General features: G+C 33.6%; 3 protein-coding genes across 7 annotated transcripts; 1 reads left to right on the top strand and 2 right to left on the bottom strand.

Annotated features, from left to right (window-relative positions):
* Positions 1-1,157: 1,157 nt before the first annotated feature.
* LOC133675872 (synaptotagmin-4-like) lies at positions 1,158-11,312 on the bottom strand. 2 transcript variants are annotated; one of them, XM_062097401.1, is made up of 14 exons: positions 10,847-11,312; positions 10,200-10,274; positions 10,001-10,108; positions 9,324-9,356; positions 9,130-9,219; positions 6,626-6,751; positions 5,451-5,594; positions 4,710-5,129; positions 3,860-3,994; positions 3,199-3,417; positions 2,794-3,066; positions 2,254-2,391; positions 1,860-2,162; positions 1,158-1,526 (listed from the first exon to the last, which is right to left on the bottom strand). In XM_062097401.1, the coding sequence occupies exons 1-14, from the start codon at positions 11,036-11,038 to the stop codon at positions 1,305-1,307; spliced, it is 2,478 nt and encodes an 825-aa protein (XP_061953385.1). In that variant the 5' UTR covers positions 11,039-11,312; the 3' UTR covers positions 1,158-1,304. The 2 variants fall into 2 exon arrangements, with proteins under 2 accessions (XP_061953385.1, XP_061953386.1); XM_062097402.1 differs by having other exon boundaries at positions 11,167-11,308.
* A 2,562-nt stretch (positions 11,313-13,874) lies between these two features.
* On the top strand, positions 13,875-14,474 carry LOC133675784 (VQ motif-containing protein 20-like). Its single transcript, XM_062097261.1, has one exon. The coding sequence runs from the start codon at positions 13,875-13,877 to the stop codon at positions 14,472-14,474; it is 600 nt and encodes a 199-aa protein (XP_061953245.1).
* A 1,326-nt stretch (positions 14,475-15,800) lies between these two features.
* Positions 15,801-22,661, bottom strand: LOC133675647 (uncharacterized). 4 transcript variants are annotated; one of them, XM_062097085.1, is made up of 10 exons: positions 22,285-22,661; positions 21,626-21,933; positions 21,157-21,391; positions 20,618-20,787; positions 19,607-19,749; positions 19,228-19,405; positions 18,556-19,135; positions 18,092-18,204; positions 16,465-16,708; positions 15,801-16,290 (listed from the first exon to the last, which is right to left on the bottom strand). In XM_062097085.1, exons 2-10 carry the CDS (start codon positions 21,820-21,822, stop codon positions 16,063-16,065), a joined length of 2,088 nt encoding a protein of 695 aa, XP_061953069.1. In that variant the 5' UTR covers positions 21,823-21,933; positions 22,285-22,661; the 3' UTR covers positions 15,801-16,062. The 4 variants fall into 4 exon arrangements, with proteins under 4 accessions (XP_061953069.1, XP_061953068.1, XP_061953070.1 ...); XM_062097084.1 differs by having other exon boundaries at positions 21,626-21,839; XM_062097086.1 differs by having other exon boundaries at positions 22,445-22,661.
* Positions 22,662-24,022: the final 1,361 nt, after the last annotated feature.

Genomic DNA, 24,022 nt, shown 5'->3' with positions numbered 1-24,022 from the left:
TATCCTAGCAAAAAGGTCCCATTTGAAGATCCAATTAGTGTTTTTTTTTGTTGGATTTTTAGGGATTCGGTTAGTTATATGTTAAAATGAAGTTGAAATAGTGAAGGGTTTTTTTAGGTATTGAAATGTAGGGGTTTTAGTTCATAGTTGTGATTTTGTTAATTTTGCAGTTGTGAAGGGCATTTTATGATATTTCTTCTACAAGTTTGTGTTTCATGTGTTATCCGACAAGGTTTTTGTTTGGAAGGTGAGAATGTCTAAAGGTTGAAGTAAAGAGACTTTTATTGTGTTTTTCAGCTAGAGGGGTTGAAAGAGAAGACAGTTATGGTAAGATTTTTTGTTGTCGGGGTTTTACGGGTATTTTTTCTCTTAGGTGAAATGTGACATGAGCCTTGAAATTTGGTAACATTTTGGACAAAAACTACATTGTAGGGATGTCTTGGGCTTGAATCAGTTAAAATACTTTTTTCTTCTCTTCTGAAAATTATTAAAAAGGAATATAGTTTGGTGTTTTTTTTTTCTTATTATTCTTTTGAAAATCACGTCATCTTAGTTAACTCCGAATCATATTTTAACTGTTAACTAAGATTAAATATATATGTTTTATTCAAGAGGTTTTTAACCAAGTTTAAATATATATTTTTTTTATTTGAGAAATTTTTAAAAACGTATTCCACCGAGCCCCATCAAAAACTTAGTGGAATTGAACAAGATAGTGATGAACTGTTATTGTCTTAGCTTTGACTGATTTTTTAGTTTTTTTCCATTTCAAAATGGTAATCATTACTGTTTAGAAAACATTGCTGGTGAAGGTCAAAAAGCAATTCAGGTTCTGGGTTGATGTTTGAGTAACCATTTCGTCTAAGCTTCAAAAATACTTCTTCCAGCAAACTCATTTCAAATGCAGTTAATATTGTCACTCATTTACAATTTTGATTTTTACAAATATTATTTTGGTGTTTTTAAAGTGTTTGAAAAAATTTAAAAGTTTTTTTTTTTGCTTCAAATTATTATTTCTTTTGTTGATTTTAGATCATTTAATGTAATTATGTTAGAAATAAATTCAAAAAAATAAAAATATATATTTTTAAACTAAAAAACATTTTAAAAAATAATTGTTTTTATAATAAAATCTAACACGAGGAATGGCATGAGTATTGTGAAACATGAAGGCCCGATTTCTTTACTTGATATTCCTGATCTGAGTTTATAAGCTTCACATAATATACAATTATAGAGTTGGGCCCCCCCTCTAATACTAAGGTGTAATTAATTATGAGTAGCCAGTAAACTAACATGGGTCCTCAAAATCCAGAAGATCTTGTGCTCAAGGAAGATGATGAGCTCATAATTTCCTGACCAAGCTCCTTTATCTTGTTAAGTAGAAGCATTTGCTCAGTCTCGAGCTGTACCGTGTACTCTTCTTGTATGTCCTCTAGGCTTTGCATCTCGCTCCAGGCTGTCGAGAGACCCTCCAGGCTGCCATTCTCAATCAAAGACTGCAACTTGATCATCGATTGTTTCATCTGGTCAAAACCCATTCAAAGAAACAACTTCAGACTTGAAAGCATATGTTAATTCATGAAAAACAAAATAATCAGATAAGATTTCATCATGGATCCAATAAAAAGAGCAAAAATAAAAGTATGGACTGAAAAAAACTCAATGTGTTGCAAAGAAGGAGATAATCACATGGCATCGTTAAATATTGGTCACTAGCTTAAATTAAGGGATCCTGTAGAAAGCTTAAATATAGAAACAGCATCAGTGATTATACAAAATAAAGAGCTTGAGAATGTCAAATTGATTGATCTAGAGGTGGTGTACATGATTATCATCCTGTAACACATTATCATCACCTGGTTAGAAATTTGGTGTGATTTGGTTAAAGACGCATCAGCCTCCAAACTGCTTCTTGTTTGTAGTTCTGGAACTTTCCTAGTTATCCGAACGTGGATCTCTCCCCTTGTTACTCCTTGGAGAGGTATCCACTTGTCAGACGTCTGGTTTGGAGGCAATCCCTGATACTCTACAACACAATCACCTATACTATAGGTTGGAAGCAAGGCATTATAGTCTTTCACATGCAACTCTAAGGGACTGCCATCATCAGGGAACTCCAAGGTCTGATTCCATTGAGGATTCAGAGTTTTGTACATAACCTGAAAAGCAATGCAAGGCACGGTAGGTAAGTGATTGTAGTGTTGTAACATCCAACAGAAGCAACAGCAGGGCAGAAACCAGACCACATACCTTTGTTCTCTTCTTCAAGCTTCCATACTGCACCCTCACATATGGATCACTTGTCCCTCTAATATCAGCAGCAATAAGATCTTTTGCTTCAACAAGGATAAGTTCAATCCAACCATTGAATGAACCTGAGACAGAACCCTAAGCATATTCGAGGAACAAAAAAACAATAATATCATTAGCTATAAGGATTTCAGAACATTAGATTGCTGACAACAAGCTGTTCGTAATAGCTTGGTAATGCTACAGCTTGTTTGCACTCTTAAAAACAAGCTGGTTACGAACACATCTGAACTTCAAAGACTGATATACATCAGCGAAGCAAGCAAGCAAGTCAGCCTAATATGTTTTACATGTCTACAGGTCAACACAACTTCGCATGTCCAGATGAAATAAGCTTTTGCATCTTTCAAACATTATTATGGTGTCAGGTGACTGCCTTAATTTTTAATGCCATGAAATGGCTTTTTGATTTTCAAAATGCATTTTAGTAAACTGCAGGAAATACAGTATTGTTAAACCTTAAATATGATATAATCATACCCGTGATCCTTCAGAGTCATTGACTCTGACTGCTTCTATTTGAAGCCTTAATTCTCCTGAATTCACTCTTTCAAGGGGAACCCATATGTCCCTGATTGATCCCTCCAGCAAACCTTCTAAATTCACTCGTGCACTACCAATGTTTTCATCTCCAAAGGTTTCTTCGCTGTAGCATTTAATCTTAAGGCATCCGTCATCTACTATCTCATCAAATTCGAACTTCTGATTCCAGAAAGGATTAGAATTGTGTGCAGTCCGTGTTTTCTGTAGGACCTGAGGAGATAGGTTAGAAGCATGATCAGAATCAAACATAAATACTCTCATGAAGCATTTATGTAGTTTTGCCATACATATGGGTCCACTTCAGGTTCAAATTCATCATATATGAAGAACATAGAATCCTACCTTTCCATACTGCAGTTTAACATATGGATCACACTTTCCAGATCTTTCTTTTGAAATAAGATCTTTTCCCTCCATGATAGCCACATTAATCTTCCTTCCTGTTCTTGAAAGAAGATTTGATGATCCATACATCGACTTCTGAGAGCTAACATTGAACTTGTTCAAGCTAAGGGAACCATCAGAGAACTGCCATTCTTTTACTACAAGCTTGACAGTCAACTACCACATGCATATAAACAAGAGAAATGGCTTAGTTATCATCATTAACTCCTCTACTGACACAAGTTAGAATGAGTTACTTGACATCAATTGCATATAACACAGTGAAAGTTTAAAAAAAAGAACTGCATGTTATCTAATACTCAAAATTTGAAACCAACAGTTGTCTATGCTTGTGCGGGTGCAAAGTTGTATCACAATTTAGTCTAGAACTCCATCCAAAGGAAACAAAATCAACCACATTTGATTTTATCTGGGATTCAAACTAGTCTCTACAGCAGCTGAAATTTTACAATTGATGCAACAAAAGATGACCTAAGGCTAGTCAAGGCTTTAATACTCCATATCTAGCTTCTCTTACGCACAACAAGAGAGAGATATCGATACAACACAGCAACTCAAAAACAAGTAACTAGTCACAATAAAAAATTTCATGTGCTACCTCTCCTGAAGTAACTCCCTCAAATGGAACCACCATTTCAACTTCCTTTCCACAAAACTCAGCATGTTTGGCAATTACACCAGAGTCAGGTCCAATTGCCCAAAACGCTGTTGAATCATCTGCAGCATACTTCATCTGCTTGTACAAACCAAGAAAAAAAGATGCTAAATTAATTGAAACACAGAAAATTTTCTGAAGGAAAAAAATCAGGGATGTCTAGATGAACAAATTTCAGGCAATACAAGTCAAAAGCACACACTCTTGTTGCATCCATGAATTTAGAGTCACGTTTATTTCTAAAGCTTGGCCCTGCTTTCGTTTCATTTTTGGAGATATATATAATGCTTGAAAATGTTAAGTCTTTCTTTTAGGAGACTTGGCTGCAATGGTAACGCATTTTAACATTGCAGTCTTTTGACTTCGTGCATTACAATCTACAAGGCATGAATGATGTAGTTTACAAATTTACATAATATGTGTATTAAAAAAAATTACTCAATGACAAAGAAAATCAATCAATTAAAGTTTAGTGGTAATTTAATAAAGAACAATAAGATTTAAGCTCCTAAGTTTTTGCGATGAAATTATTCATGAAAAATTCAGAAAAATATCCTGTGATGACCAATATAGGGTGCTTATGATGGTTTAACTAATTAAGAAATAAAAAACTTCCCCTCATTTGAAAACATCAATCTCCTACAACGATAACAAAAAATAATTGCATGCTGTACGCCAACTTTTGGCTAATGTTTCAAACATGTGACAAAAGGCTGAAACTCACACAATAAGTAAACCCAATGAAAGTGACCTGTTGCTCTATAATTTACACAAAATAAGAGTCAGCATGTACCTTGATCTCACAACTTGCTAGATAATCATACTTCACACTGTTCGGTGGGCAGTTGTAAAGATGTAACCGAAGAGTTCCTGTATCTTCATGTAAGACCATGTTAAATGTTGAATCCCATCTAGGGCTTGAGCCTGGCCTCACATCTGTTCTCCTTGTTAATTGTCCAAGTTCGACCTCCACAAATGTTCGCAGATCTTTATCATCAAAATGCTCTACCAAACTACAATTTAACGAATGACTTTGTTCCCTTCTTGGTGGGCTTCCTCTCGGGTTACTTCTAGAAAGTTTTCTAGCTGAGATGACTGACACATATACAATTCCACCAACAGCCTTTTTCCTTAAATCTATTGCTGGTAAACAGTAACAACGACGGTGAGGCTCAACCATTGTCTTAACTAAGGTGTCAGTTAAAACCTTGACCTGAAATTTTAAAGAAAAAGAAGAACAAACACTAATAAGACCAATAGTACTGGAAGAACTAGAATAGAGGCAGAATAGAACAAACACAATTAAGGAAGTACAGCAAGATACATCATTATGAACTACTAAATACCGTACATGTTGTAAGTTAGCTAAAAAGAAACATGATGAATTCTAAATACTTAATTCAAGAGGCTAGAATAGAGGCAAGAAAATTCCATGTAATAATAATAATAATGAAAACAGAAATAATATAAAATTTACTACCTATTCATGTGAATACAATAAGTTAAAAAATAAAAAATAAAAAATAAAAAACACCAGCCAAGAAGAAATGCCGGGCAGCTCTGTGGTAGGTAGTGACTGGCTTCCTCCACTTCCAAAAGCAACTCCTATTCTTACTTCAGGAGTTGACACAAATGAGTACAAAACTGCTCTCCCGTCCAGAATTGGCATCAAGAGAAGCTGTTAAAAAAAAAAAGGATGAGAGATTAAAAAGCAACCTCAAAAGGAAAAAACTGATGCACTTGAAAGCCAAATAAAATCCGAAATTTAGGAATTGCTCGCTTAAGAAACAAGAAATTAAATGCACAACAAAAATTGACAGTCCCAAATAGGATTGTAACGATATTAATAAAAAAATGTTTGAAAAAAGTATTCCATGCTTGCATATCTCCCAAGTACAGAACCTATATCCTCTCCCTTGAGTAGCTCCACATTGTAAACAGTATAGAAAATGCATTTCCAAATGTTCATCTCCCACAGCAATGAATTTTCAGATATTTGCGAAATTTTGCAGATAAATCCCAAGCAATAAGGAAGGAGTGGAAGATCTCAAGGATATGGATGCGTTGAGAAGAAGCATTTTTTACAATTACTAGAAGCACTTCAAAACTACTTAGAGCTTCGAATTTTAAAGTGGTCGGAAAGGGAGAGGGAGAAAGGAAGAAGAGTATGAAGCAGAGGAGAGGAAAAGAGTGAGAAAGAATTGGGGCACAAACTTACAAATTGTTCCCCGGGAATGAGATCATGGAATGTTTATGGTGGCATATAAAGGAGCTATAGGCTAACATAGGAAATGATGTAACAAAACATCATTGGGCTGAGAGAATGTGACCATCATTACCAACTTATAAACTTACTTTTGTATGCTGACATTGAAATGCTTTATTTGGTCAATAGCATTTATTAAATCACCGCCATGTGTGTGTTTGCTTCTTCTTTTTTTGTGTGTTTGTGTGTGAGAGAGAGAGAGAGAGAGAGAGTGTAGCCAAAGGGGAAAAAAAAAACTAATATGTACAAATAACTGATCCTGACAAACAAATGAGGGAAGGTCACGTAAAAGATACTTGATGGTTCTTTGACACTCATTTTCTGGTGTCGATATCCATGAGGAACACATAAAATCAAGCCATTAGCCATATACATTTTGATCAATCAACCAGTGCCAACACAAAATTATTTAAAGTGCAGAAAACATAAATGATTTTACATACCTCACCCTTGATGTGGAGACTGTTTATAACAATCCGAGCAGTTCCCATTAATGGCTTTGCCAGCTTAGCCAGCAACAAAATGCTCATGTCACTGGTATCCCAATCAAAACCCAAATTCATAATTCGCTGTCAAAATGCATAAAAAATACAATGTGAAAATATGAGAAAAAAATTACTGTTTGAAGGGGGGAATAACACATCAAGTTAGAAAAATCACTGGAACAATTTGGTAGAAATTATATTCCTCTATATAACCTATATATTGTGCTTTAACTTTCCCCTTTCTTTCTTCATTAAACACCTTACATTTCAACAAAAATGCTCAGTCGTTGTTCTAAGAGAGTGTTTGGGAGTATGATAGATGTTGTTTTTCAAGTTACTTTTCACTTGGAAATACATTAAAATAAAATATTTTTTTATTTTTTAAAATTCATTTTTGACATAAGCACATCAAAACTATTCAAAAACACTAAAAAAAAACTTGAAGCAAAAAAAATTCAAATTTTAACGAAAAGTAGTTTCAACTTGAATGTCAAACACTCTATAAGTCAGATGACTTAATTTTTCATTTGGCAGTTGGCTCATCAGCCACCTTAATTACATCAGACTCAATCACCTCGAGCACCAGTTCTCACTTCTCATCATCTTGTGCCTAACTTAAGCATTAACTCATATGTCCATAACAAAGTGGAAGAGAAGGCAGACCAAAATGCAATGCCCATTGGATCATAGGCTCCCAATGGAATAACTTTAGCTTGCATCTTCCGAGCAATTGCAAGCACAAGCAAAGGCAATTGCATGTTCTTTAAAAATTCATACCAATATGGGTTCAGGATGCAATCAAATTAACAAACTCCATAATTTGGTTTCTCTTTGCTCGTTAAAGGATCCTTTGAGGTGATTTTTGTTGTTTGGAACTAGCATGAGTTTCATAGTAACAAGTCTAGTTGGAATATATTGATGAGCTTTTCTAGTGAACAACTAAATTCAACTCATGAAAGGCTCAATAATGAACTACTTAAGAAAAGCTAGATTGACTTCTTCCATGCAGTTTCATCAATCAGTCACCTTGAGCACCGGTTCTCACTTCTCATCATCCCATGCCTAGCTTAATCACTAACTCATACATCCATAACAAAGTGGAATAAAAGGCAAACCAAAATGAAATGCCCATTGAATCATAGGCTCCCAATGGAATAACTTTTCCTCGTATCTCTAGAGCAATTTCCATTCCTATACTGCATCAGTGAGTGCTAAAGCAGAGACAATTGCATGTTCTTTACAAATTCATAACAATATGGGTTCAGGATGCAATCAAATTAACAAGCTCCATAATTTGGTTTCTCTTTGATTGTTAAAAGATCCTTTGAGATCATTTTTGTTGTTTGGAACTAGCACGAGTTTCATTGTAACAAGTCTAGTTGGAATGTATTGATGAGCTTGTCTAGTGAACAACTAAATTCAACTCATGAAAGCCTCAATAATGAACTATTTAAGATAAGCTAGATTGACTTTTTGCATGTAGTTTCATCAAAGACTTAACTTTTTGTAAGATGTTGTGAAAGTAAGTCATTCTTTGCTTAGTCCCTTCAAGCACTGGTTCTCACTTCTCACCATCCGGTGCCTAGCTTAATCAATAACTCATACGTCCATAACAAAGTGGAACAGAATGCAGACCAAAATGCAATGCCCGTTGAATCATAGGCTCCCAATGGTATTACTTTTCCTCGTATCTCTAGAGCAATTTCCATTCCTATACTTGCATCATTGAGTACTGAAGAAGAGACAATTGTATGTTATTTACAAATTCATACCAATACGGGTTCAGGATGCAATCAAATTAACAAACTCCATAATTTTGTTTCTCTTTGATTGTTGAAGGTTCCTTTGAGGTCATTTTTGTTGTTTGGAAATAGCACGAGTTTCATAGTAACAAGTCTAGTTGGAATGTATTGATGAGCTTGTCTAGTGAACAACTAAATTCAACTCATGAAAGGCTCAATAATGAACTAATTAAGATAAGATAGATTGACTTTTTCCATGCAGTTTCATAAAAGACTTAAATTTTGTAAACTGTTGTGATACTCAGTCATTCTTTGCTGTGAACTTCAGTATTTCTTGTTGGAACTTTATTGCTATTCCACATATTTAGTAAAGTCAATGTCAAAATGCACACTGTTGATTACTAGAACATATACGATAGGCCAATAATTAACATCATTAATGTAATATTTCAACACGAGCACTTGCATACTCCAACTCTCTTTTGCACTAAATGAATAACTGGATCCACCAAATGCATCAGAAATTTTCGAAAGGCACAGAGACATAACGTTGCTTGTAAGACAATAAACAGAAAAAAAACAGTGGTTGACCTTGTTGATTAACATTTAGATGTAAGGTAATATTAGCAAGCAATAGGTAAATTATATGTAGATACCTTCCAAGCTATACGAAGGGATAAAATGGAAAACAAAATTCAGAAAGTGAAAATGGAACCAAACCTGATGACCTGAAGTTGACCAACAAGTCCCATGTGGACCCAGAGAAGGTGGGCATGAACCAAGTGAAAATTCCTGCAACTCAATTTTTTCCTACATGAAGGGTAATATTTTCTCAGGAAACATGTACAATAATGTTAATCTTAACTTATATTTTCATGGAAATTAATAGAGGAGAAAAAAAGTATATCACTTACAATGAGCTTCGACCTGCGTTGTTTTAAACGTTTCTGCAAAGAAAAATGTTGAACTTTTTTGTTTGATCTCACAAAGAACCATAAATACAAGCAAGTGTGTGCATGAGTACACCTTCATATATGCAAGAGAAAGTTCATTTAGATTAAAAAATAGCAAAAACAAATATCAAAAGGTAGGAACAATGCCTTGGCCCCCTTTCTAGTAGGAAAGAAATAGAAGTGTGATACCAAATCAATCAACCACCATTTTTCAAATGATTATGTATTCTTATGATCGATTCCCAAGAACTTATGACAAAGTGGCAATGATTCAGAGTTCTAGAGCCCCTTTCTAGTAAGTTAGGAAACAAGAGTGTGATGGGAAATCACTTTTATTGCAGCTTCATTTTCCTAGATGATTTTCTTGTGGTATAAGAAAGCCACTGCACAACTGTAGTCCTGCCACTGTGTCATTCACAAAACCCCACAAAGAGCAGACATTTGGAATGTGCCTTTTCTTTTAGCTTTTAAACAAGAAGATCATAAGGAAATTTAGATGGCATAAATATAAACACAGCCAGCAGACATCTTGGAGTTCAGACAATAATGAACAAATAAACCTTGGCATAGGATAGAAAATTTTCAGTAAAAGTGATTATATGACACAAGCCAATTAAAAACGATCCACAAATCCTTACCTCAACAATGGATGAGAATCTTGTTGCAAGCTTTGGGTTCATATAGCTGGTCCAAATTTCCATCAACAGCTTGTTCAGCCACTCACAGTGTTCCAATGGCGTTATTGGCTATGCAAATATGTGAACAGATTATTAGACTGAACCTAGTTAACACGAAATTTTGGGTAATCACAGAAGAGAACAAAGAAAGAAGAGATACCAAGGTGTTCAATACAACTCGCTTCCACTTCTTGTTTAGGTCTTCCACAAGAAGTCTCTGTTGATGACTGCAATACTACAGAGGGAAAACAATAATTTCATTTTACTGCATTTCACATGCTGTGCTGAAAGAACAAGAGGAACCCAACTCTGCAATGGCAACCCATATTTATCTAAAAAGTGATGCAAGTAATGTTGTTAATCTAGGAACCACTGCTAGATTAGAAGTCTAACCGAAAAAAGGAAAAGGGTGGGCAACAATAAACAGTGATCACAACATTTGTTTACACTGGGGGGAAGAGTGATAAGCCTGTGCATAATTTAGAAAATATAAAATGTACTTGCATTTAAAGATTTTCAACTACATAAAGTTGTCCTTCTCTAGTAAATCACACCTAAATGCAGCAGCTTTTTTTGAAAATAAATGAATAAGAGATTCATGAGACCTCAAGAATTCAACAAAGTATATCCCCAATTTTAACATCCCATCATATAAAACTTTTCAAGTACAAAAGTTTCATGACAAATGAAATAAAATCTAAACTAAAGAAAATAATAATCAGACAAAACTGCATCACCATCCAAAATAGACATTTAAGACCAAAAAAAGCAAGTTAAAGCGGGAGAAAAGTGAATTGAAGGACTTGCCTGAAAAGTAGCCCAGATAGCAACGACAAGAGGAACCCAATTGGAGAAAGAGAAAACCCATTTCTCAATACCCCAACAAACCAAAAGCAAGGGGATTAAGAAAGCAATAGAGGGCTTTTCCTCCAAGAGATGATTAAAGAACTCCAAAAGCTCTTCAACTTTGAAACCGGCCCTACCCTTTCTTCTTCCCATTTTTTTAAGTAAATACAAAACCTACACCTTCACGATAATATCCTCATATACCATGATCCATAGTTAACTGTATATCCCCATGAAACAAAAGGCCATTAATTTCCTGGAAAGTGTGAGAGAATTGTTACCTTCAAAAGGCACTTGGAAGGAAATTTTAACGGTTAAAGATGGGAACTTGAAGAGACTGGACTTTGTGTTTCCATAGTGGAGACTGGAGAGAGAGTAACATGAAAGGTCCACAAGTCAGCAAGAAAATAAGAAAAGGCATTCGTTTTTTTTTTTTTTTTGAACTCCTTTAAGCTGACGAACTTTGTATACTTGTGTTAACAAACGGTTTTGTTTTGTCCGAACAACTACCAATGCTGTGTTCTCATATTCTTTTATTTAATACTAATAATCTCACCTAAATTTCTCTGGAAATTATATTTTTATTCCATATTAAAAATACCTGTTTATATATCAATCAATGATTTTTTTCATAAAAAAAATAAAATAAGGATAAACTTGGCGGTCCTAATTTAAATTTCAGTTTTTTAATCATTTGAGTTTTGCTTTCTCTAATTAATTAATTAATGTATATGGTTCAGATCTTTAGTGGTCGGTCGGACCCATCAAGAATTTATTATTGGTGAACGTGGTCCACGTGTCCTAATTCTTCATATCGATTTGGACAGTTAGAACTTAGAAATCATCATTATTTATGATCAAAGTTAATACAGTAAACCTTAGAGCAGTTGATACATCTATAAAAGCTTGGAATTACAATAATTATTTTTCTTGTAATTTGTTATTTAAATCATGTAATTGCTAATATAATAACCACTAAAAAATTATATGGTTGTTAACTTTAAGACTAATAAAATTAGCCAAGATACGCACAAGCTGATCCGGACATTCATATTAAGGTACGCACAAGCTAGTCCGGACATTCATATTAATAAAAAATAATTAATAAAGTTAATTATTTTTTTAATGTATTCTTTATAAAATTGAACTAGCCTTTTTTACTAATAGAATTTTAAATTAATTTTAATATATTAGAAAAATGTGTTACTGTATTTTACAAATTTAATAACAATATTCTCACTAATTATGTTTATATTTATATAAAGAGACTGAAGTTTTGGTCTAGCAGTTAAAGCACATTATATTTTTTTATTTCTAAAAAGTGTATTTATTAAAAGGGGTAATAAAAATTCTAAACGAAACTAATTTTACCTTTTAAAAAATATGAGATATGAGAATGCTGTATAAAAATTAAAAAAAAAATTAATGTAGAGAGAGGTAAGAGAAATTTGTAACACTTTCTTGTCCTTAATTCATTCGAATACATATTACACAAAACAACGAGATATAGTTTACTGTCCCCGTAAATTTTACTAATAAAAGTATATTATATCTTTCTAATTTTTATGAATTTTTATATAGTTTTCTTGAATTAATTGATCAAAGATTATTAAGATATGATTTTTTATTATTAAAACTTGCTTTTTATATCATGATTATTTTTTATTTTAAATACCATTATTCTAATAAAGACATGCTTTTGTCAAAATATATATGTAAAAGGAAAAGGGAGTTTTAGCTGAAGAAAAACACTTTTTTCTCCTTGATTCAAATCATTAAAAAATTTACAGAGATAGCTTATGAAAATGACTCGTCGTTTGTTTTTAGCTATACATAAGATGAAAAAACTAGACTCAAAAGAAAGTATATTTCAAGAAATACATCATATGACTATACCATAATTTCTAAATATAATTTGATTTTTTTATAATAATATTAGCAATTATTTTATGAATAATTATATATGAATCTAATATGTAATTTTTTTAAAAAATAAATTTACATGGATATTAAATTAGAATAATATATATTATATTTTATTGTGAATTTTTATATATTTTTTAAAATTAACTATTCTTTTAATGTTTCATACATTTCTATAAAAAATCATCAAAACATGATTTTTTTTTTGTTGAGTTTTACATTTCATGATTAGTTTTTATTTAAAAAACTATATATGCTTCTAATAAAAAAAAGATATTCTTTTGTAAAAAAAATAGAGTGTTTGTTCAAGAAACACATCTTTTCTTTAGAATTCTTATAAATATTTATTTTAATTACCTGGTTTTTTTAATTACAAAAGGCATTGTTATTAATAAATAAAAAAAGACATGTGGTGTGAAAATAAAAAAAAATACAAATTTTTTAAAGAGATTTTTCATTTTATGATAATAAAATTAAATAAAAATAAATTTTAAAAATAATATCATCGCGGGGCATATATATATATATATATATATATATATGATCTCCTAGGTGCAGAAAGCGCCTAGGATCGTAAAGAAGAGGAGAAATCCTGGCTTCCTAGAAATCAACAGACAGATATAGATTTGCCGAAATATCCGGTAGCCTGAACACGTGTTAACATCACCACTCCCGTTTTAACATCCTCCTTAACAGGCAACTAACTCCTTTTTCACATGCCTATTTCAAACTTACCATAATACCCTTCCCGCATCCACTTGGCATCACCATAATACCCGTCCTGTCATTCCTAAATTACGCTCTCTCTCTCTCTCAGTCTATATATATATATATATATATATATATATATATATATATATATATATATATATATATATATATATATATATATAATATAATATTTTTTTGTTGGCCCCCACCTCCTCCCCTACAACACCACCACCACCACCGCTCAAAACCACAAATTCAGGTGCAAAATAATTAATTAATTTATCTTTGTTCACCCCTCAAAGCTGGCTCGCCCTTTGCCCTAGCCAGCTAGAGAGTGATAAAAAGAAAAGGGATTATGAGCCCAGCAAATCTCCATGATCACAAAGCAAAGACCAAGGATATGTACCCACCACCACCCTTGAAAGTCAGCAAGGACTCTCACATTATCAAAAAATCATTTCCATCACCGCCGTCGTCATCTTCATCCTCCGCGTCTTCGCTAGCTGTTACAGGTCCCATCAAGCCCCATCCGGTGATCATCTACACCCACTCGCCCAAAATCATCCACACAAACCCTAAGGATTTCATGGCATTGGTGCAAAAACTAACGGGCTTATCGCAGTCCGAGGATGACCCGTCGGCACCTCAAGTAAGGAAAGAAAATGGTTATAGGGTGGTGGCGAAGGAGGAAAACAAGAAGGTGAAGATTAACGATGATAATGAATCGTCTTCAGCTATTACTGATCATGAGAATTATGGGAGCATTGGTGATCGTGGACAATGTTTTATGCCTCGCCATCCTAATTACATGACTAATATTCCAATCTTTACACCTAATTTAGCTGAGTTTCTATGCGCAAACCAGCCATGCTATAATAACTATACTACGGATCCTTTATTTCTTTCCTTCTCCAAATATGATCTCAGCAACTTCTGCCTTGGAGGTGAAAACTAATGAGTAGTTCTGCGGGTATTATTAGTTTTCTTTCTTCTGATTTTGGAGAGAAGACAGTCTCTTGGCAGAATCTTTTTCTTCTTCTGGTTTTAGTGTCAATAAAAGCTCTGATACGTACCTATTCATTCTTTTTTTTCAATTTCAGAAATAAATTGTTAAACGATGTTTCATTTTGTTCTGTGTATAAGTAGTTGAGATTTGCTAATTGTTCTTGAGAATTATTGCTTGTAACCTTTTTACCATATATATATATATAGCTTCTCCATCATCAAGGGAAAATACTGATATTCTTGGTTTGCAAAGAACATTGCTTCTGTATGTTTTTGCATGAGGTAGTAATTATTTTGTGTGTTCATGTCTGCAAAAGAAAACCATATCGAGAATCTTACGTTGGTTTCAAATTTAAATTATAGCAAAGTTATGGATTGTAAAGATGACGACAGCTCAATGAGGATAAACGGCAGCTGCATACAGTTCCAAAAAGAAAGCGTGCCGTTTCAATATTTTACGTACAGTTGATTTCACCTCAAGTAGTTAAAGCGGGAATTACCGTTAGAAAATAATACATATATTGTTGAATCAAACATATATATACATCTACTCTTGACAAGACAGAGATTCAGAACAGCTGTTTTTCTCCATGCAAGTGTAACTCTAATTCGAATTCAGATTCTGTTTTTTTTTTTTAGTTAGCTAAGCTAAGTGTTCCTAAATTATTTAGGATCCAGTTTTGGATTTAGCTTTAGCTCTATACTTAATTTAAAGGAACAATAAGATGCCCAGATGATGAAACTAATGTGGTTATGGAGAGTGCTTAATTTTTTGGAAATTGTTTTTTAATTTTTCTTTATTTATTTATTTATTTATTATTAGAAACTAATAAAAAAAATTATTAAAAAAGTTAGTTAATGAAAAACACTTTTTAGTCGAAGAAATATTTGACTTGCTCTCTTGAAAAGTATTTTTGTTTTATTTTAAACAAAAAATACTTTCTAAAAAGCTATGAGAAATTCAAAAGCATCTTATTATTTATTAATTATATCAAATTTAATCTTTAATTTTTTAATTACTTTATATTTCATTTTGATTTTTTTTTAAGTTCTTTTTTAAATTTGATTTTTTTTATCCTTATCTTAATTGAATTTCTTTTATTTATTAAATTTTATCCTTATTCTTTTATATATCATATTTAATCTTTATTCTTTTAATTTTATTTGAAATAATTTATAAAATTAATTTTTTTTTAATTTCATCCTTTAACTTTATTATTTATCATACAATAAAATAAATAAATTATTTTGTATGACATAACTAAACAATAAAAAATATTTAAAAACTTATTTTTTAAAACACTAATAAAGAACATAAAATAATTCACTTTACATAAACCCTTTCTGAAAAATAACCATTTTCCAGCAGACACGCATTCATTGAAACTAAACAAGCCCTTGTACGTACGTAGTAGTAAAACATGAACCTTTTAAACTCTTTGTTTTCCTCATAACGATTCTTCTTCCGTGGTTGAGATTTACACTCGCACAGATGATTCTGTGGAAACATAACTGTACATGTATAAAAGGGAACACCTTTACTTCTTCTTTTTGTCTTCCTTTTCTCTTTCAAGAACAACAGGAGCTGCCGGTATACTGAACCACCACTCTCTTAATCTCCTTGTCCATCTTTCTGTGCTTGCTTTCCTTGGAGGTGAATATCTTGTAAATGTCTCCAAAAAGATCAACAGAGTAATGTACTTGCTAGGTACGAAAATCACGATCAAAGCAACACACAGGAGAGTGAACGCAAATTTCTCGCTTGCCTTGTAATTACATAAACACCCAAAAGCAGCATGCAGTTGAGTAATTTGAATAGAACATGGAGAATTGACGTGTAATTATACTCCTAATGCACTTATGATTTATGACATATGAAGAAGGTAAAAATTAGAAAAGATAAGACATGCTGGCCCGCAAGGAGAGTGACAGAGAGTAACCTGTGGGAAAATGGACAACAGCAAGGCACGAAACTTGAGGAGGATAATGTTTCCATCCTGGATGAACTGTTCAGCTTGAGAAATAGCATTCTGAACAGCTAAAAGCTGCTCCACCGTGTTCATTGGTGGAGGTGCTATTACCTTGAGTTTATCAACAGGCCTTCCTTGGTTACACAATCGTGTGAGCACCATAAAGATAGCAAGAAAGATGGTCATCAATCCAAAGGCATAGCTCAGCCATCCCCTAAAATGCAGATCCAGTAAGTACTTGCTAAAGGAAATAACTGTCTCCGTAACATTGAAGAGAAATCAGCATCCTACAGAGAAATCTCTCCCCCTTTCAGGAACTTCCTCCTCTGTAACACTCTCTTTCAACAACTGTGAATGCATGTACCCTTGTATACACACACACACACACACACACACACACACACATATATATATATATATGCCTCTCAAAAAGAAATTTACATAATTGCACCTAGGTTTTCATCCAAGATCAAATATGCTTCTTATTAATCCAGAAACATTTTGATATATATGATTAGATATATAACTAGCTAATATTTTAGAAAGATTCACCCATAAATCAGTTTAGCACATTACTCAAAGTGGCTTCGATGGGCCATGAAATCAAATAGGAATCCATGGGAGAAAGTTAATGAATGCTCTTTCTGAATCCAATAACCAGAGTCCCACCATTCATTATTTACATCTGAAAAAACCTCTAGTGGGAAAAAAAGATAGTTCTGACATGACCATCATATTCAAATCTCATGGAAGGCAAATTTGAAATGGCTACCAAATCTGTATTTCAAAAAAAAAAACCCATTATGCAATTCAATCTTCTGTTGGTGCACAGAATGCATCCATGAATAAACCATTTCACACACAAGATGATGTCAGTAACTGTGTAATTCATGTTTCCATCCTAACAAAATCCCAGTCCCCAACAGCTAAACTGGGGCAGGTTGGAAGTATTTGGAAATCACATAAAATTATTGTTTGATTCGGTTTCTAATACAGTTGACCATGAAAAGTTTGTTCTTTAACACGATTTTGTTTCATTTGTTTTTTATGATGAAAACTAGTAGTGAAGGTAAATTATGATAAAGAACCTAAACTTTCAAGCTAGGTTAATGCATTTGAGGTCTTCGCAAATCAAGAAAAGAGAAAAAGAAGTGGATTTTTTTTTTTTTTTTTTAAGATTGAAGAGAAAACTATCATCCCAACCTTCTAGACGGTACAAAGCAAATGAAAAAGGCATAATTTGGTTTAGAGCCCAAAGGACAGGCAAATAAGGGGCAGGCTACATTTCTTAATTCTAGGTAATCCAGCAAGGAATTCAACATACTACATATTGCATTCATAGCTTTGCTAGTCTAAAGAGAGCACTTCCAAAGAAATTAAAATATCAAATGCACCCTTTATCGCATTTAAATATAACCAGTGATTTCCATCCATGTTTAATCCTTCAGCCATTTATATGAACTACACAGCAGTGTCGATAAACAAAAACTCCACTACTATTAGGATAACTTGATGATTTTGCATCATTATAGTCTCTGACTAATCATACATTTATACTCAAGCCCAACAGTAAGCAATAATGTAATTAATGTCTTACCTCCAAACGACATAAGTGAGAACCAAACAGAACACCAAAGACTTCATAGGGTCATCCCAGTGTATCAAGGAAATAAGCCACTTCCCAACTTCCATAACAGGGAGAAGTAACTCCTGTGAACACCAGATGTTTACAAGGAATATTAGAAAGATTATTGAAGGTACTATATAAAAGAGCTTAAGAAAATGGCCTGTTGTCACACCAAAAAACTCAATATATTCTTGGCAACTTTATTTCAAATAATGTAAACAGCAGAAAGAATTCAGGCACAAAAAAGCCGTTACTAATTCCTCTAGGGTAATTTATAGTTCTTAGCCTTGTCAGCAAACATCTCCATTTCCAGTCATTCTAATGTTTTAACATGACATTGATGATGGAAAGGAATAGAGGCAGATGGAACAAGGAAGCAAATGTGCTTGCTAAAATTGAAACTCAGAGTTACTTAGTACTATAACTAGCATCACCTTCATTACTGCCACATTGGTATCAATGCCATCTACTTTAACTCCATTAACTGTTTCTTGTGCTAGCACAGTTTTTTTGTAGCTGTTTTGAGATTCCTTAACCACCTTCTCCAATGAACTCATCTCTCCCACAGCTATCTCACCAACAACAAGCCCAGCCTCATTAAGATCACTTGAACTTGTTCCTAGCACAAACCCTAAATTGGAAACCATGGCCAAGGAAGAGATTGAATACATCCCACCTCCAGCATTATAATTGTTAGTCCGATCTAGTTCCCTTATGGAGGACATGTTTGCCAGGGTTTCCAGTATCAAATCTCCACCAGGAAGTTGATCACAAAGATTAAACATGAGAAGAGTTTCACAGCAAACAGAATTTACAGCACTAATTTCTTGAATTGCTTGAAGTCGCAGAATTCCAAGCACAGCCTTTGAAAGAGCTTCATCCCGCTCAACTCCAGAGATCTTGAACTTTTTTATAAATCTGTGAACGTATAAAATTTCCCGAATAATTGCCAACCAGTAATCACGACGAGTATGGCCTTTAAGCTCAGGAAACTCAATGACAGCTGGCTCTGATCTACATGAGAAACAATTAGAGGTTAATGCTAATAAAGTCCAAAACATATGTTTCATCAATGGAAAGGAAAACAAACACGAATCACGCCTTACAAGGAAATAGATTTATAGAAGACTGCCTTGTCAAAAAGACGAGTACCCCATGGCCCAGTCAATTCAGGTTTAATAATCTGTTTTAGGTCATCTGACAAATCATATATTTTTGGCTTGTCATAGGATACCACACGGAGAGCTTCAAAGTACAGTGCATGGTCAGTGAGAGTTAGACGACCTGTATGCACATGACAGTAAATAGAAGAAATTAGGCAAATATTGCACAGCATGTAGTTATCAGAAGTAGGGGGAAATTTTATCATCTGTCTATATCATAACCTCTTTTGAATGTATGTTACACCTTACCTTGATTTCCTTTTCCCAAAGAGAAGGGAACAGATACAATGAATTTACCAAATCACTTATCCAATGAACCTACCTGGCCATGTAGATATTCCAACATGTTCAAGAACTGGTTGGGTTGTCACTGTTCCATCTACTTCCAGAATCTTCTCTCTTCTTGACAATCGCAGTGTAGAAAGGAGTGATGAATCTGATTGAGTCTTCATTTTCTTTATTGCCCTGTAGAGAATATAAACATAAAATATAAATCCTGGATGTATGTGCCTACACAACATAACATTACAGGTGTAAAAAGATATTGATCCTACTGAACATAAAAATTGCCACTGTAAATTGCACAATCTTTACATGAAATATTATGATCTTTACAATCAGGTATAATTTAAAGAGAACATATTGCGGGGTTGTCAAAAAGGAAACAAAAATAAAATTGTACAGCCATTTCTGAATGAAACATCATCTTAGTCACATCATTCAGTCAGCTTTTATGGCGACACCTAACAAGATCCAACTCGATATATTCTATAGATTGATAGGATAACAAGAAAAAAACATCAAGGAAGAAAAAAGGCATCAACTCAAAACAAGCCTGACACACTATTAAAAGCTCTATGCAAAATGCAACTAATAAGGATAAGTTGCTAGCTGATCTAGCTTTATGTTTCACTATGTGGTAATGGATATGTGAGATATTTATGTGACCTTCCTTAGACATAAATTTTTTGATAGGGTTGTGAGAAAGGCTGTATGCTTTCTTGATAATCCATATTGTTTCTTTGTGATGTATTTTGCGATATAGTCTCTTCCTGTGTGATTTAACAAACAATAAGTACATGAAAAAAATTCAGTTCCTGGGAAGAAAGCAGACAGAAAATAATAAATGAGAAAAAAGGAGCATTCTAGGCAAACCTAAAAAGTAAGAAACTTAGTAAATATAGAGAAACAAAAGTACTTCAGCATTTGTTGGTTGGGCAACTACATAAAAAATGACAGGTGCTCGTACTGCATGACAAACTAAAAGCAGACAAAGGATCTTGTTGGAAACGATGTACTATACATCCCATCAGTTAACGAACAGAAAAGTTACCTTTCTAGTCCACTTAGGTACTTGTCATAGATGGAGAATTGAAGCCGGCCATCAGTTGCCTTAGTAAGCACATCAAAAAGATTTTCACTGATAACCACATTGGCAATGATTGGAACTGCTGGAGCTATTCGAGAGAAGGCCTCTAGACCAACTGTTAAGTCCTCATCTACCTAAAAGGAAATAATATCCACAGTTAACAAATCAACAGTAAGGTGCCATAAACTTTCTACATAAAATTGCTCCATATTAGCCAAAACATTCAAAAGGACAGGGGAAAATGCAGATACTAGTAACAAGCACACAAAGACCAACATGCATGCATGAGCTGAGAGGGATGGGGGAGTGGGAGTATGTTTGGAATTCAACATTAGATTCTTCTAAACCTTCTACAATATCCATGCAAGAAGGGAGCAAGTGTGAATCTCCATGCCAAAATTGTGAGAAACAGCATAGTTGTAAAAAAAAAACCTTGATGTTCTTTTGGACATCTAGTGACAAACAAATGAATAAGGTCAGCATGATTAAATGGAGAATTTTACATTGAGCAATGGTTGGCTAGCAGCTGCTGGAGTCGTCCAAGCTAGCATCATGTCATATGTCAACCGTCGGAACTTTTTATCAGCTAGATGACCAGTTACTTGAGTTGATAAAGCCAGTGCTCTGAAGCAACAGTATTCCAAAAAGTTCCTCGCATAACAGGAAAGATGCTTTAAGGAATCAGAAGCCTCTGCATTGAAGCTTTCTTGAAGTTCACAAGCAGAAATGCCAAGGATTCTGCATCATAGCCCTTGACCATAAGGAGACGAAAATTGCAGTAGAAAGGAAATTCATATACTTTGAGTTAGCAATCAGACTGTCTAAGTGAAAAGGGAACACCAGCCTACAAGATGGTCATATAGAAAGTCAAACTATATAGAAAGTTCCCAAATCAACTGAATCATAATTTGCACAGAAACTACAGCATGGGAAAAGAACAAGCAAGAACACAAAAAGAGTAGCACAACTTACTTTGAGCATCTACGAACAACCACATTAGCAAGTGGAGAGAGCTCAGCTATCCAATTCCTGCCAGCTGATGGAGACCTTTCCATCTCCTCAAATTCTTCATTAAAAGAACTTCCCTTTCCAAGTAGCCATTTAAACGATCCTTCTCTTAATAAACCCTCAAGCACACTTCTAGTTTTGCTTGCCGTAGGGCTAGCCATCTCTGATCTTCACCTAACTGTATGATCAAAGTGAAAATATAGCCAGTAGCCCATCAAAGTCATCTCATCCCATAAACATTCCACCAAAATCCTTCCAATCAGCACATATACCTATTGAGACAAAACACTTAGCAAAACTACTTATTACTCATTCAACTCTATCCAAATCCAGTTTCCAAAATACAAATTCCTAGTTGTGCAATCTAATCTGAACAGCTCGTCAAAAGCCCAACACAGACTATTATCGTCAAAACCCAGATACTAAATTCACCAACAACCTAACCCAAAAACCATTCTTCAATTAATCACCAGACCAATCCACACCCTTGACCTTAACTCAAAATCTCATATTTAACTAGGGATTATATCAATTCTTACAACACTTGTGCTAAAATGGATGTACCACAATCTTTATCTCAATAAAATGAAGAAGAACAATACCACAGCAAAAAGAAACTGTACCTTGACGATCAAATTCTCTAAAAATCGACAAGAATTCCACAAGCCCACCTCGGATTAAGTTCAAGGAACCATTCTACAAGAACCCATTTGACCGACAATGCAGACTTATAACAAAATTAAATTTGACAAGCAGAAAAGGAAAAGCAAAGAAGATAAGCACCTTTTAGTTCAACATTGGGTGGTTTATTGTTAGAAATGATTCTATCTTGATTTGGGGTTTATCAGAAAGAAGGGGGAAGAGAGAGAGGGGAGGGGTGAAAAAAGAGAAAAGAATGAATGTTATTTATATGAGAAAGAGAGATGCGGGGAGAACAATCTCGCGAACTCAGTGGTGCTCAGTTCACGCCACCATACCTATCCATAAGATTGATTGGCACAGGCACTCGATGTATGGCTCACTGTTCAATCAATCGTGTAACTTGTTTTATTCTTGTTCTGAGTTCGATTTTTTATGTGTATATTTGTTATCTTCACGGCGTCTTATCTGTTTATTAGACTTGCAGGATGCTCAGTGGACCGTGAGGAATAGTCATGATACGTGCAAGCTAGTCTGGACACTCCACGATAATGAAAAAAAAAAAAGATTGATTGGCACAGGGAAATTACATCCAACCTTCTATTTATTTAATTTTATGTTTAGAAAAATTATGTACAATCTAAATTTTAAATATCACTTAAAATAATAATAAAAATATATATAAATTACTTACAAGTTTATTGGTATATTCAATTTAATAACAAAATACTCTTATATATTAAATATTATAATTTTATCATCATATTAAAAACTATAAAAGAACTTTTTTCAAATATATGATGGATATATTTATGAAGATTGTCATTAACTATAACTTAATTTTACAAGTATATGTAAGTTTTCCGAGTATTAACTAGAAAATTAAAATACGTGGGGATTCACCATGCAAAATGCAATACAGATCCCCTCATTTGATATTATAGACGGACTATTTACAATGCTTTTTTCTTCTTCTTATTAAACCAAATTATAAGTCAATTTGTTGGCGGAAAGTGAGATTGAAATACCAAGGATCAAAGTAAAAAACAAAACACGGAGGGAATGAGTAGCTTTAAAAAGTTTGGACAAAACGTTTATTATAGTTCCTATACTTTACAAATTGTAGATATTGAGTCCTTTTAGTTTCCAAAATTAAAGGAAAAAATTAATTTTAGTCCTAAACTTAATTTTTCTTATAATATAAATCAAGTCAAGTCTGAATTTGGCCTTAAAAGGTCTGCTTATCAATTTTACGAGATCAAACATATCTATCAAACCATACATTAGATCGAGCTAGAATTTTACAAGGAGATACTAGACACATGGAACTATATTGTAGTAAACTTTCAGGTCAAATGCAATTCATGAACATATTATTTTAGAGGGTCGAAGTTACTAGACGAATCTTGAATCTAACATACTAAACCTTCGTGTACTATTTGGGACATATTTGGAGCTACATGAGGACTTTTCTTGATATTCAAGTTAAGTTGGAAACTAGACATCGCAAGCTTTTTTACTATAAATGGTAGGCCCAATAATTCACCTAGACAAGAGTTATTTGAAGTTATGACTGAAATCTTCTAAGAATATGCAAAAATTGGAGTTCGGACTACATAGAGGAATTTTAGTATAAAGACTTTGTTATTATTATCCTATTTTATTTATTTATTGAATATTGAATAATTATTTTCAATTTGGGTATTTTCTGGCCAATTAGAC

Source organism: Populus nigra, chromosome 16 (genome assembly GCF_951802175.1).
Source record: "Populus nigra chromosome 16, ddPopNigr1.1, whole genome shotgun sequence".
Lineage (NCBI taxonomy): Eukaryota > Viridiplantae > Streptophyta > Magnoliopsida > Malpighiales > Salicaceae > Populus > Populus nigra.
The sequence above is the reverse complement of the archived record's forward strand: the minus strand, read 5'-3'. Positions and strand labels throughout refer to the sequence as shown.